At 35.7% G+C, this 16,364-nt stretch overlaps 1 protein-coding gene across 1 annotated transcript in view; it reads left to right on the forward strand.

The window, feature by feature from the left end:
• LOC109056785 (protein shisa-9B) overlaps window positions 1–15,282 on the forward strand; it is a 29,430-nt gene extending 14,148 nt beyond the window's left edge. The window contains exons 3-4 of the mRNA XM_042720043.1: window positions 9,646–9,798; window positions 13,226–15,282. Coding sequence (XP_042575977.1) covers window positions 9,646–9,798; window positions 13,226–13,623 — 551 coding nt within the window. The 3' untranslated portion in view covers window positions 13,624–15,282. The remainder of the gene's footprint in view (window positions 1–9,645; window positions 9,799–13,225) is intronic.
• The last annotated feature ends 1,082 nt before the right edge of the window (window positions 15,283–16,364 follow it).

The raw sequence follows: 16,364 nt of genomic DNA on the forward strand, positions 1-16,364 counted from the left end.
AGGCCTATGCAAGAGACACACTGTTCTGCTGAAATTCACCAAAATGTTGAAGAGGGCCATGAAAAAATGCAAGAGACAGGCTAAAAGTTCAAGAAGTGCCAGAAGATGAAACATGTATGTCTACTAGGCCGCCACGAGGCAAGATTACCAAAGAGTTGCAGAAGATATGTTCGCAGTCTTATTGAGATTCACCAAATACTCTATTATTTACCCTGTTTACTGGCACGTCTTTCTCAGAACAGAGCACAGTACTGGCGATAAAAACCAGGGAAATAAAAACAACTTGAGGCTTGTAAGGCTAGGGTTTGAGGTCTCGTCAGCCTGTCAGGCACAAAGCAGGGAAGCTTTCTTCACTTAGTCAGTGAGAGAGTACACTAAAGCTTTAGGAAATAGTGTCATCTAAAGTTTATCTTAGTTATATGAAAAACAAAATGAGACATGTGGTCTTTGTTTATTATATGAAATGTCTGATGATGTGCACTATCAAAAATGAAAGGGTTGCAACAATGCCATAGAAAGAGCATTTTTGGTTCCCAAAGAAGATGTCAGTGAACAGGTCTTAAAATAAGCAAAAATTTTTTTTTTTTTTTTTTTTTTTACTATAAAGAACCATTTGTATAATGGAAGGGTTCCATGGATGGTAAAAGTTCTTCATGGATCCTTCGATGCCAATAAAGAACCTTTATTTTTGAGAGTGTGGTGAAATGTCCACACATCCATGCATTGAGTAATTGAGGCATACTGGGGTCCATGTCCATACAGTATGTGGCATACTTATCCTAAATCAGTGGACCATTGACAGCACAACATCCAAATTTCCTGGAGAGAGATGAATATGCAGACGTGGGTTTCCAAATTTAAGATGGCTGCCCACGTGTGGAGTTGTGTGGAGTGTGTAATGAGTCATGTAATGGCAGATCAGGAAGAAATCAAAATAAGTCAGAGCTTGTCCTGTTTTCTAATGCCATTTTGCTGTTGAATCACATGTTAAGCTGTTAAAACAATACCAAACAAGGAATGGAAAGGGTATTCATGCATGACAGAAATGACTACAAGGCATTTAAGAAAGCCCCAACAACACAGTGTAGGTGCACAAAGCCTTCATTATGATGTAGTGGTGGTGAAGATTGAACCACATTTTCACTGTTCAGCACCCAGAAAATTACAAACCTGTATGGCTTTCCTTCTAAAGTGAAACATAAAAGAAGATATTTCTCAATGTTTTATTTGCCCATACAATCGAAGTCAATGGTCACCAAAACTGTCTGGTTACCAACATTCTTCAAAATGTCTTTTCTAACAGGTTTGGAATGACATGTGGGTTAGTAAATGGCTTTTCATTTTTGGCAGAAATATCCATTTAAGCAGCACTTTGTCCTGTTTTCACACACACACACACACACACACAGACACACACACAGACACACAGACACACACACACACACACACACACACACACACACACACACACACACACACACACACACACACACACACACACACACACACACACACATATATATATATTTAATAAATTTTGGTGCTTAAAACAGGAAAATCTATTTGCCAATTGGAAAGATATATATGACCCTGGAGCACAAAAGCAGTCATAAGTAGCACAGGTATATTTGTAGCAATAGCCAACAATACATTGAATGGGTCAAAATTATTGTTTTTTCTTTTATGCCAAAAAATCATTAGGATATTAAGTAAAGATCATGTTTCATTAAGGTATTTTGTACATTTCCTACAGTAAATATATCAAAACTTAATTTTTGATTAGTAATATGCATTGCTAAGGACTTAATTTTGACAACTTTAAAGGTGATTTTCTCAATGTTTTTTTTTTGTGCACCCTCAGATTTCAGATTTTCAAATAGTTGTATCTCGCCCATATATTGTCCTATCCTAACAAACCATACATCAATGGAAAGCTTATTTATTCGGCTTGTTAAAAAAATCTACCTTCCTGACTTGTGGTCCATGGTCTCATAATAATATCTTGGACATTTTTGCTTAAGTAAAATGAATAACATATTTGTACTGAAAAACAAGTAAAAAATAGTGATTAAGCTGATGCTGTCAGTAACACTTGTCATAGGGTTTCTGTGCAAGAAATGAAAAAATGTGGATTTATTTTAAGGCAGACATTTGACAGTTAGCCTGTCATTTGTAACAGGAGAGGCTCAAGGTCATAACACATCTGAAATTAGAGAAACCATAGACAGACACCAGCCAGCCTTTTAGATTTCCAATACATACACAGAATATCCACATGCTTTCCAAAATGAAAGGCTCATGGAATCCAGTGGAATATTCTGCAGATGATGAATCCATTATTTCTGTTCCACTCTTCAGTTCAGTTCCAAAGTTATCTTTGTGTGACAATGTGTGTGTCCTTCCCATGCCACTATTGTGTTTAGATCCCAAAATACTCTACTGCATTTTTAATGAGGCCTTGCAGACTATCTGTGTCTGTTTTTGACTCACTTTGACTCATTTGAGCAGGTCTCTTTTTTCTTTTCTTCTTTTTTTTCTTTTTTCTGGAATATTTTTGTGTCCTTCTGCTTTAAAGGGATAGTTCAATGAAAATGAAAATTCAGTCATCATTTACTCACCCTCATGTAGTTACAAACCATATGTCGGAGAATTTTGCTTTTTCATGCCATTATGAATAGGCACTGGAAATTTAAAAAAAGGACACAGAAGCCCCTTTTCATCAAACTAGCCCATTGATATCTTTGATTTGTGTCTTATAGCTACAGTGAGGACATTTCTTACGTCAAACGTGTTCTCTTCATACCCTGCACCCTTTAGTTAAGACTGTTTTTATCAGACACAACATGTAATTTCATGCCCCTCTCTAAAGTAATTAGCTTGGCACTGATATCTGTTTTTGACCAGTGGGAAATAAGGTTGTAATTAGCCCAATTTCTGTATTCATTATCTCTTTTTATCATTGAGATACAGCATTAAGTGGGCTCCTTCAAACCAAAACTTAATGCCACAAATACTGGAGCTGGATGTTTAAAAAAAAAAAAAAAAGTTATTTTGATGTTCTTTAACATTTACTTTTGGTCTCTCTGTACACAAACCCTCCTGTGTGTGCTGTGTAATATACTTCAAATACATTCCAGATGCAAAATTAAAAAAGGAATTAAAATATGCCATAAATTCACAAAGTATGCTGATTATAAGCACAAACAAACTTATGACTTTATTTAAGAATCTGAATTCATGTGCACTGCTGAAATGATGAATAATTTATTATGTCCAGAAACCTGTGATCTAAAGAGTTTTTGGTAATTTTAGATGTATTATTTATTGGAAAAGTGCAGGTGTATTGATTATTATTTTATTCATGAAAAATTCAGCACTGGTCTGACTAACACATCTCCTAGGGGCAATATATATCTTATTGCTATATGCACTGAGGCATGTTTCTCTATTAGGTATTGACGAAAATGTCTCATGCATTTTTTTCCTCTCAAAGCTGACCCCCGTCATTTATTAGCTGCGTTAGATAAGGTTTCTGAATCACAGTCCAGGAGGGAATCGAACTGTGCATGTAACGTAACTAAAACTGGCACATTCATTAAGTTGGTCTCTTCAAAAATGGGCTAAATTCCAATCAGACATTCTGGCAGAGCGAAATGATGAGAACCCAAAGCTGGGTGACATCTCATGCATAGCTGACATCTCCTCCCAGATAAACGGCCACTCGCTTTCTCACTCTCTCTCTCTCTCTCTCTCTCTCTCTCTCTCTCTCTCTCTCTCTCTCTGAACTGTTCACAAATTACAGCAATTTCTGTCACTCCAGCATTTATAGTTTTGTCACTTGAAATCCAAATACAAGCAGCTTTGTCTGCTATTTAGCCCCTGACCAGCCATGAAGGTCAGCATTTATATTTTTGGGTGAACTATCCCTTTTAGCAGCAGTTTTGCTTTGTTTTTTAGTAAAATATCAAGACATGCTTAAAAAAAAATTCAAGACATTTTGAGTTGGATAGAAAAATATCTTCTGCAGTTTGATTCTTCAAGATATTTCTTTAAAGGGGTCCTATTATGCTTTTTCACTTTTTCAACTTTAGTTAGTCTGTAATGTTGCTGTTTGAGCATACAAAGTAAATTTGGAGAGTTACAAAGCTCAAAGTCTAATTCTAAAGGAGATATTTTATTTAACAGAAATCACTTTTCAAAAACTACAATGAACGACTCGTTTGGACTACGACAAATATCTTCCGGGATTTGTGATATCACAAATATCGACGAATGGGACGAGACCTAATTGAGCTGCACTAGAGAAGGCAACGAGTGTTATTACTATGTAGGAGACACGCTAGCTTTCCCAAGGAAGACAAACTTAGAGTGGTTAAAATCATCTGGGTTTAAATCCTGCTCAAATTGATTTGATTTTGACGCAGTTTTTACACTAAAGCTGTAAAGCTGGGCATGACATTTCTCGACCAGGCGCCGAGTGCTGTCAATCACAACACACATTGGCCCAGATAACCAATCACAGCACATTTCGTATTTCAGAAGGCGGGCCTTCATTTGATACAGGAACTATTCCAGCCGTTCATTTCGAACCACCCTAGTATGAGAGCCTGTTCTAGTACACCCCCAAAACAAAATCAAGACTTTGTAAAAGAGCATAATAGGATCCCTTTAAGAATGTTCACATATTTTTCCAGAAAACCAGAGAAATATACTGATTAATGTGAGTTTCATCATCTTTGCATGGAATGATTGTTCTCCACAAAATGTTTTTATACTGTATCCACCCAAATGAGGGACCAGGCAATTGTGAAAAATGACCCACTGTCCTTATGGCATCCTGAATCAAGCCTACTCATTACTGGACAGGTGTCTGCATGGCAACGCTACAAAGAAGGCCAAAGAAACTCAAGTTAACTGTAATCTCTACAGATAAGGAATCAGAGGCTATTTTCTCAAACCCATGTGCCCTCTGTTGTGTCTTCTCATTGCGTGTGATTGTTCTGTATGGACAGCGAGCCAATCCAATTAACTGAAAAAATGGGATGGATTGTGGGGTACAAATAATAGAGATCATCTCCTTTCCACTATCCAGTGCTTTTCATTAAATATTTGATTTAGACACAGGAGGGAATTATTTATTTACCACAATGAACATGTGATGTTAAAAATGGTCTCTAGGCTTCTTACATGCTGCATATTGGATAAACACACTGCTAATCAATGCTTGGAAATACTTGAATACTTGTGTGCAGAAACAGACTTGTCTGTCCTGTAAAAGGCAGGAGGCCTAATTATGCAAGAGCAATAAATTAGTATTTATTAGAAAACAATACACAGTATTGATAATAGACATTTCATCAGGTACATAATATAATCAGAACGCATAATCAGGTACATTGTGTTTCTAAAAGTCTGCAGTTCTTCATGTCTCTACATGAATGAGTGACACAGTTTCATCTGCACATACTGAAGAAGGCCGTGTGATGCTTGTCATGTTTTCAGTTTTCACTATATGAGATCATGAATGCAACTTCATCTCCAGATCTGCTTCACCAGAATTTCACCATTTCATTAAAAAAAATCATCAGATGAAATCATCAGATACAAGCAGCATTTCAAAGGTCTTCACTAAAAGAAATATAGTACTGTTATGTTGTACTATACAATTGTATATTTAAATGTTCTTATAAAAATATTACTACTACTACTACTACTACTAATTTCATTACATTTTAAAAGTTTGATTCAATTGTTTTTTTTTATGAATTATTTGTATTAGAAACATGATAATCTTTTATTAAATTATCATTTCCATGTTCTGTAGTTTCTCTATCTATTAATTCATTGATTGTATTCTGCTATTCCTTGTTTCCTTAGTTTCCCCTGCATAAAATAGCCCTTGTTTTTCTTTTTACTTTAACTCTTGATTGTTGTCTCTAGTATTTATATGGCAGTCTCAGTTCTGAACTTTGTTTGTATTCTGTTTTTGTTCAGTTTTCTTTTGTGGTTTTGGATTTTTCTTTATTAAAAGTTTTTTTTCTTTCTTTTTTTCTCTGAATTTTGATCCAGTTCGCCCTTGGTTATGAGTTCCCATTTGTCAAAGAAGTCATAAAACGCAGAATTCTCTGAAACTATAACACACAGTTCATGAGACCCTAAATTAAAAGGCATTTATGTATTTAGCAAAAACTTTTATTCAAAGTGACATGTTGTATTCGAGCTATACATTTTTGTCAGTTCTTCAGTTATGTTTACATTCATTTTTAAGGCCTAACAAACATGCAGAATGCATCTCCTTCCCCATTAAATGAATATTATAATAAATGTTGATATCAAATGATACGGAGAAAAATAACACTATTTCTAGGCATATCGCCCAGCCCTAGGCCAAATATGAAGCATGCTTCTCAGGGTTAATGGTAATAACATGAATCAATTGTAAATCAGCGTTGTGTTTTGTATAATGCCACAAGTGTCTCTTTGCATCAATACTAATAACCAGGAGGTAGTATCATACTCCGTTTGACTAATGACCATGTCAAAAAGAAAATTTGTCACTGTCAGTGGATATGAAAAACCATTACCTGCCATGCCTACAGCTGCACTATCAGACCCAATGGATGCCACAATCGAGTCAGAAACTCAGGACAGAGTCCACAGAAACAGCATTTCAGAAGTTAGGTGTGAAGATAAGGTTGCGTTAGGTTGAGCTCCGCGTTTGAAAGATTGATTCTGGAGACACTCAATAATCATTCAGGAACCCCAGGACAGGCATTTCATTTTCTGCGACAAGACATTTTACCCTGCCTTTATTACAGTTCCACTGCATAATGACTTATTTTCACCCCCTCTTTTGATTATAGAACTGGAATTAATCTTACTGCCTAAGAGATTATGGATCACAGCATAATTAATTTCCTCACATTTAATTAGATATTCTGCACACCTGGTTTATAAGCATATTAACTGATGCGTTTATGGGATCTTCATGTTTGGGAGAACTGTCAAATTGTCTGAAATTATTTCCTTTATGCGTACAGTCATTTCCTTCATGAGCAAAATTTCCAAATGATGTAGATGATTGATAATATGAATGAAAAAAAATGATTTGATATACACGGTTTCTAATTATCACTATAGTGTGGAAGCTTGTTTCTACCATGGGATAAAAAAAATAAATAAAAAAAAATGTGACATTTTATCTAACTATTTGTCTTTTTTATATTTTAAAATTTTGACTTTTCCCCACACAATTCTGAGAACAAAATCAGAATTGTGAGATAAAAATTCACAATTACCTTTTTTTTTTTTTTTTTCGTCCATGGCAGAAACAAAAATCTTAATTATGATATATAAACTCAGTATTCTACGTAATTCTAAGAATTCTAAATTTATATGAAAAAGTCTGAATTGTAGAAAAAAAAAACATAAGTTAATAAAAGACATCTAAAAAATGCACAGGGTTGATAGTAGTGAAGAAGAAATGCCATTAAATATTCTGCAACATGTCAAAGGGACTTAATTAACTAATTTAATTTAGATTTCACAAGAAATTTATTCTGGTTGCCTTCATATGATCAGCGGTGGTATGTAACAACTCACTGTTTCTTATAGTTCAGGCAGTATCAGTGGGACGCGTGTGATCTAGATCCATCTAGACCAATGTTTCCCAATCTTAGTCTTGAACCTCCATACTGCACATATTAAATGTGTCTTTTATATGTCTGAATCATATTAGTAGTGGATTCATAAACTGAACAGGTAGACAGAATGTGGTTAATTCTCTCTCTCTCTATATTTGATATATTTGATAAATAAATTCAGCCTCGATGAGCAAGAGTGACTTCTTTAAAAAGCATTTTACCAAACTTAAACTTTTGAGCGGTAGTATTTGTAAATGTGAATGTAAGTGGCTGTTCCTCTGTTGACTTTCCTCTAAAACCAAAACATTTAATAAAACAATGAATACCAAGTGTCAACTGTACCATAGTCTGAGAGAAAACTGAAATAGAATGAAAACAAAAGTTTCTGTTTGGTGTATTTGGCTTTAGCCCACTGGTGTCTGAAGTGTGTGATACAGACGGAAGAATCTTGTTGCAAACAGCCATCCAGCTAGAAGAAATAGAAGAGGTTTCCAAGACAACAACAGGTCAAGGAGAGTTCAACAACTAAAACACATCTGAAGAACAGAAAAAGATCAGGCAGCACTATTGCACCACAAAACACGCTTTCCATCGTAAAAGCATACAGCACTCATTCACAGAGGAAGAAGTAGTCGACTGGTGTCTGTTGCAGCTAGTATGATGGTTTATTGTTCCCCAGTTGCTCTCCGATGCTCTCACGCGATTCATCAGAGTGGTTAGAAAAAATACCCACAACATCTGGTTGGCCCCTCATGCCAGCCGGCAGAAGGCCAGTCAATTTGCCATGCTCCTGTGCCCCCCTTCATCTGGCCAGATGTCGACTAATGCAATCTCTAGAACAGCACTTATGATTTACACCATCTGCGGCCCTGGATGTTAAAGTCTTTGCTGTAATCAAGTGTGAAAACTTGTGAAAAAAACAATTAATTTTCCATTGTGACCATTGCTTGCCAGTGCTTTTGGCATGAACATGTTTTGACATTAGCAGTTCAAACGGATTCGATTAGTAGCACAGGAGAGCCTGGCTGGAGCTCCAGAAATCCATGACTAATGATCTGCTTCCTGGGGGGATAGAGTGAATCACCAAAGAGAAAACTCACAAGTTGTGTTGATGGGTCGATGAAACAGGCCTCAAGCAGTTTAAGATATTGTTAAATGTTAATTCAGCTGACTCTGATGGGAGGTAACCCAACTGCTATGTGTTTAAACAAAAGAAAACGCACTGAGAAAGACTTGTAGAACAACAGATTCTGATACAATGTTTAGCCTTCCTGAATAATGCTCGCCCACAAAAGATAAGTAGTACCCAGAAGCGTCATAGTCATTCAGATGCATGTGCCCCCTCAAGTGGATTTTTATTGCAACTTCTTTGATAATGAAGTTGTATGGTTATTGTAGGGAAAAGAAAAGAAATCACCCACTCGGATTGCCATTCTAAGTTTGTCTGTACAATTGAGTTTCTCCAAACTTGCAAACTTGCATTTTTGCTTCATTTATCAAATGTATTTAATATACATACAAAAATATATGTGTAGTTAAATTAGGTCTGGATTTTCCCTTCAAATATATGAGTAAATAAATAAATAAGTCAGTGACTGCATGACATCACTGGAAGCATCACTTTTATTTTAGAATGAAAACATTTACAGTAAAAAAAACAGTGAGATCCATTGTGATTTACCACTCATTTCTATTGTTCATTTCTATTTCGGTACTACCAGACTAACACTTCCTACTCTTAAACTGCAATGTTGTGAAGAGTATTTTTTTCGCCTTTCTTCTTGTCATTTTGGGCACCAGATGAGCCAAGAGTGACACTGATTTGACTTAAAATAAATAAATGAATAAATACAATTAGATGAATAAATGAATGAACAAATGAATAAGCTAGGTAGGTACACAACGCCTCTGGAAGCATTGCTTTTATTTTAGAATGAAATCATTTCTGGAAAAACTTTACATCTCATGTTTGCTTGTTTCTATTTCTGTCTCTTTGCTTTAGAGGGTGCCCAAATAAACAGTGTGGGGCCTGGCTCATCTATGATGCAGGCTATGACACAATATCCTGCCCTTGGACAGGTACCTGTAGCCCACCCCTATGAACCATCTCAATCTGGAAAGGAGCTCAACAAGTACGCTTCGCTCAAGGCTGTGGGTAAGACGGCCATGCTTAAATATGCTTGTATGTGGATTTTATATATATATGTTAATCATGCTCATTATTATGAAAATAATATTTGAAACTCTTCAGTGTGATTTCTGCTAGAGTTCCTAATAATGTGGTCTTGACCTGAAATGGTTTTGTTGGACTGGCATGCCATGTTCTGGATCTTAGATGGTCTCATATTGGTCTGGTCTTGACTTAAATGTTTTAGGGGCATTTGCACAGTTACAGCATGTTTTCCTAATGCATGGTCACATGGTTAATAAGAGCTTAATTAATTTATAAGAACTTTTATATTTAGATTTTGATGTCAGGAGAGCTGCAAACCACAACAGGCACAGAATCAGACATTGTGTATTACAGTAAATGTAGGGTTATGAATTGTAATGTTGGTAAACCAAAAATGTTTCGGTGAAACCTCTCATTTGTCTTTCCCAGTCAATGAAGTATCAGAAGTGCTTCAGAATGTACTTCAGTAACAATGCTACCCTCGTCTATTAATAGTGCTGATTAATCTTATAATCTGGACTATGTAATCAGATTAAAAAATAAATAAATACATAAAAAATAGATTGTAATTATATTACATTTTAAAATTCTTATAATCAGATTGCAGTTACAAGCTAGACACATTATTTTGATCTCAAATGTGTACTTTAAGTTTTTTATTTAATATTAATATTTCATTAAATTAACAACACGTTCACAGTTCTCTGATGTTGGTTAAAGGTTACGAGCAATGAAAGTATTTCTATTTTTAGTGTTCAAGTATTGCTTTTTTAAGTTTATTACTTTTATTAAGTTTATTTAAGTTTATTATAGTTTTATTATTTAATTAATTAGATTTTAATGAATTAGTTTTTATAATTTCATTAACTCACAGCCCCCCTGCAGTTCCTTAACAAATCCAAGTTTGGAAAAATCCTGATGTTTAATGCACCTGATATTGCTGATAATAAAGGATAAAATATATTTTCTTTCTCTCTCTTTTTTTTTAAATCAACTTGGCACAAATATTCCAATCCAAATCTATATGATAAACAAGTTAGACCAAAGGTAATCTAAAAGTAAATAAAAATAATTCAGAATACATTACCTAAAATGTGTAATCTATTAGATTACAATTTTCGTCAATTACTTTGTAATTTGTATTTTTTTTTTTTAAGTAGTTAACACAACACTGCAAGTAAATAAATAAATGAATAAATATGTCAGAAGGATTCTAGAAGGATTATTTATATTATTTTAATTAATTAATAATTTAATAATTTTAGTTGTGTTTTACAGTGGTAACATTGTGTAGTAACATAGTCACTTGTTACTTTTCACATCAATTAGTCTGGCATGCGAGTGAAGCCTAACGAAAGACTTCAGTGAGATGACAGCTAGCAAACAGCAGACAAACAACCAGCTGAAACAGCAACGTGTGATGACAGTCATTCAGCCACGGATGAAACTGCTCAGTTGTTAATCCACTGAAGTGCTGTCTGTGCAGACTGAGCACTGGGAAAACCAAAAAAGGACAGTTTGTAAGAGAGAGGCCCAGGAGACAAGCCACATGGGTCGTGGAGCTGAAGCGTCTGAGTTCAGTGTGCTACCTTCCTCTGATGTGCGTTAATCCCAGCGTATTGATGTCAATGAAAGAGATCAGCTCTTCTCTCATCTGGCTGCCTTATTTTGCAGTTGGCCTCCTGGTATGAGGTTTTAGATCTGTGGTTTGCTGCGACTCATTGGGGTGTCAAGGCTATTAAAAAGGTCAACCGAAGGATATTTAATTAAAAGTCTAAAATGTCATGCTCAAATGAGGAGGACTTCAAGCAGAGTGTAGTCAGTCCCAATTAAGGCCAGGATAAGTTGGAAGGTGATACTTGCGTTAGCAACATTGCATGGATGTTATGTTGTACCACAAAATCTGAAAACACATTAGAATCGTTTATAGTCGGTCCTCTGGTCTGGTCTTCATCATGTTTCACGCTGTCAGTGATCGACTAGCACTGGTTGAAAATGTTTGCTGCAAAAACTCCTTTGCAAGGAAGCTGTTAGGTGCTGTTTGAATGTCAATGTTGATGTGGCTGGATTTGTTGCCTGTAAACACATTTTGTCAAAAATAACATTTACAGTAATAACAGTTGCAAAGTAACTGTGAGATGTTTTTTTAAGTGCACGATAACTAGGTATTCAAAATAGTGGTTTCAGCAGAATCAAACCATCCCAAACCATCTTTTGGTGGAACAAAAAGCTGCATTTTTCCATTTGATGATGGAAGCAATCCAGGCTTATTTGCATTCAAAAACACATTTTCTTGAAACAAATAGAAACCTTAGGCAAAAAGAAGCATTAGCATGTTGACAGCGCCAAACAGCCGAACTACTTACATTCACAATGGGAACCTAAACCTCATTTATAAATAAGTGAGGCACTCTTAAGCATATATATTGATTTTTGATTCATAAATTAATTTATAAATAAGTGAGGCACTCTTAAGCATATATATTGATTTTTGATTCATAAATATATTGACTTTGTTCAAAAAAATAAAAAAAACAAAAAAAAAACAAATACATACAATTATTTTTTAAATATTATTTCCTCACCTTCATGTAATTATAAAAGTATCAAACTCATGCTCTAAGTTTTCTGCTGATGCACAAAGGCTGCATTTATTTGATCAAGATATTGTGAAAATATTGTGAAATGTAATTACAATAAAATGTAAAATGTAATTTATTCCTGTATGTGAAAACTGAATTTATATCATCATTGCTCCAGTCTTCAGTGTCACATGATTCTTCAGAAATCAATCTAATTTGCTGATTTGCTGCTCAAGAAACATTTATTATTATTATATCAATGTTGAAAACAGTTGTGCTGATTAATATTTTGGCTGAAACCGTGATATATCATTTTCAGGAATATTTGATGAATAGAAAGTTCAGAAAAACAGAAGTCTTATTGAAGTCTTTTGCAACATTATAAATGTCTTGACTTTCACTGTCCCTTTTTTATCAATAACTATTGCTTAAAATAATTGATTTATTAAAAAAATTCCTACAGACCTCAAACTTTTGAAAGTGTGCATTTTATATGTGTGAAGATCTTTTAAAAATGAGAAAAATAACTAGTTTAGAATGACACGGTGGTCATTAAATAATAGCAATATGTGAACTGTTTCTCTACAGAAACGTTTTTTAGTTGTCTGTAGGAGGAAATGGTTGTGTCAAGTATTTTCAGAGAAAAAAAAAACAACTCATTTGGGAAAAACAAGTGATAACCCTTGATCTATTAAATGTGTAATTATCTGGTACTTATGAGGGGAGGAAAAAAAAACGCAAATCAGCAATCAGGTTGTTTTTTGCATCGGACTAATGAAGTGTTATTGAATTTTTCTCGCTTTTGCTCTTCTATCTCTCTTTTCCAGCTGAAAAAGCAAACGAAAACTTCTACACTAACAGACGGCACCTAGCCGACCTTGCAGCGAAAGGCACTCTTCCCATGCACTCGGTGAGTCTGGAGCAGGAGCCCACCAACCCTTACAGCCCCGAGCTGCCCTGCCAAAAGCAGAACGGACACAAGTCCAAAAGCACCAAGGTCCACAGCTCCCACCCGCTAGCTTTTGGCTCGAACACCATCGCCAACCCTGGCATGCTGAAGGGCTGGGAGACCACAGAAACGCTGGGCCGCCGGCACATGTATGCCCCCAAGAAGCACAGCGCCACCGTGGAGCAAGTGAACGAGCTGACATCCGCCCACAGCCAGCACTTCCTGCCACCACATCCGTACTTTGTCACCAACAGCAAGACTGAGGTGACCGTGTGAACGGGGCCGCAACGCCGGTTTATCGAGCCCAGGCCTGAGTGGATGCGTGGATCGGAGAACGAGGATAATAAAGGAAGCCTGATGGAGGAAGAAGTGTGGATTAGGATCCTGTCCCGCTGGAAGGATTGACCGAGCGGTCTGGCTCGAGATCTGCATGGGTGTATGTGTGCTGTTGCTTTGGCGACAGGCGTGCATTGGCGACATTTGAACGGGAAAACGTGGAACTCTTTCTGTGTCCATTCCTTCACAAATGAATAATCTGATCTGTAGTGATGAGTTTGTCTCAAGGCCATCTGTCAAAGTGATGAGGACCCATTCAAACCCTAAACAATCAATGCAATCAAAAGTACTACTGTAGATGATGTTTCGCAAGAAAGTGGCTTAAGAAACACTATCCTGTTTATCCTAAAAATCTTGTACATAACAGAATGGACGAAAAATGTCAAAGGCTTCCTCGGATAATCAAAGAACATCGATCTGGAAGATAAAAAATTATGTGAGGACAATCGTGTCTCACGTTCTTCTCATCTCAACACTCGAGATTTTCCAGAGCGTGTGCACCAAAAACCTCCTGTAGCAACGTGACATCTATATCCTGACAAACACTGGGCTTGTGCCTTTCCAACAGAAGAACTCATTATATGAGAGCTCTTGTGCTTTTCAACGAGCACATGGTGTTTCTTCAATAACAAAAGATGCATAAAATATAAACAAATCTATTGTTTACGGCTGTCAAACTTCAGTAGAAAATGTTGATTGTCAGTGTTCTTAAATACACAGTTTCTTTCTGTTTTGCCATTTTTTCTCTGATGTGTTCACATATTGTATGGCCCTATCTTTTAGTGCAACTGTAGACAAAGGAAGTACTGTAGGGTTAATGATAGACATTCATTATTTTTCATTGTAAGGTATGATAAAAAAAAATGAATGGTTAATTCTGATAACGAACAAGATTGTTTCAACACTGCCATTGTTGCATTCCCAGTATTTTTGTTATTGAAATCTGATTCAGAAGTTTCTTTTGTCTTTAGCATCATAATGTGAACCATTTCAATTAGCATAAGGGCAGAAGGCTGCATTCAATTTCGAAACCTGATCGTTTTGTCATCCACATCCAAAATTATCCCAAGTATCTGGCTGTGAATAATGTGGGTCACATAAACTTTAATCGCTGTGAAACAAGTGGCTTTATCTCAGTACACTTAAAATGTTTTTGACCTAAATCATTTACTCACCTAAATCGAGATTTTAGGCAAATTAGCAGGCTAACTCATAGTGAATATAAAAAGACATTTACATATCTACTAGTACAGCTTTCTGCAATGTCACACATTCTTATTTCATAAGTAGGATACTCATTCTCAGTATTTACAATATGTAGTAGATGTAAGGGGTGATCGCACTAGATTTTGTGTTTGTATTCTGCTGTTTCTAAGTTTGGTGAACTCTGGCTTGCAAATCTGTATAGTGATGTTTGACCATTAGAGGATCTAAATGTCACAGACTGACCTGCTGCAAGATGCACAGAAATGGCACACTTCACCTTTAAGGTAAAGGAATAGTTCAACCCAAAATACAAATCTGTTGAAAATGTACTCAAAATGTACAGTAAATGAGTTTGTTCTTTGGAGAAATTTAGCATTATATCACTTGCTCATCAGTGGATCCTCTTGCAGTGAATGGGTGCCGTCAGAATCAGAGTCCAAACAGCTGATAAAAACATCACAATGATCCACAAGTAATCAACACAACTCCAGTCCATCAATTAACATATTGTGAAATGAAAAGCTACAAATATATGCTCTTAACAAGCATTAATAAGATTTTGATATGAGAGGACAACAGGGGATGGATTTTTTCACTGAAAAAACCGTTATTATGGAATATGTATTTTAGCCAGAAGTGACAGTCTACAGTTGAAATTGTTTAATGGTGGATTTGTTTATGCTTTTCACTTAACAAGACATTAATTGATCGCCTGGAGTCTTGCAGCTTACTTGTGGGTTATTGTGATGTTTTTATCAGCTGTTTGGACTCTCAATCTGACGGCACCCATTCACTGCAAGAGGATCCACTGATGAGCAAGTGATATAATGCTAAATTTCTCCAAATCTGTTCTGATGAAGAAAAACAAAATCATTTACTCAACTCAAACTCATCTTAAATTTATGGACATTAGTTTCTACCCTAAAACACAACACAATGTAATGTGTAATTCAAAATGTGAGTGAAACACCTAAAAAACAATTCAATACGGAGCACATTGGGCAGTACTTTAACAGATTTTTCTTAAAGTGAAAGTCTGCCACAGAGATGACGGAAACTTCTCAGGACACATATTCAAATGATATCTGTCAGCTAGTGACATTTTAGTTGTGGTATGTCTTTTACTGCACATTTAAATGTTTTAAAGCACAAGAATGAATTAAAATCACCCCTTAGTGAAGCCATTTGTACAAATACTGAAACAGCGAGTCGGCTACACAAATCTCCTTTGTAAGTTAAATAATACAATTTAAATTAACAATTTAAAACATTGCAAATTCCACAAAGTCTGGGAAAATTCAGATATTCTTCTTCTTCTTCTATTTATCCCAAACAGAACTTCTAGAGTGTTCCATCATATCCGTTTGCTCTTATTCACTGCAGGCTTAAAATAATTCTTAAAATCTAGTGTGACCATCCAAGCCACATATTAATAAAACATTTTAAGATCTGCAGATAATAGAGTTGGAATCAAG

The sequence above is a fragment of the Cyprinus carpio genome, chromosome B3 (assembly GCF_018340385.1).
Source record: "Cyprinus carpio isolate SPL01 chromosome B3, ASM1834038v1, whole genome shotgun sequence".
In the NCBI taxonomy this organism is placed as follows: Eukaryota; Metazoa; Chordata; class Actinopteri; order Cypriniformes; family Cyprinidae; genus Cyprinus; species Cyprinus carpio.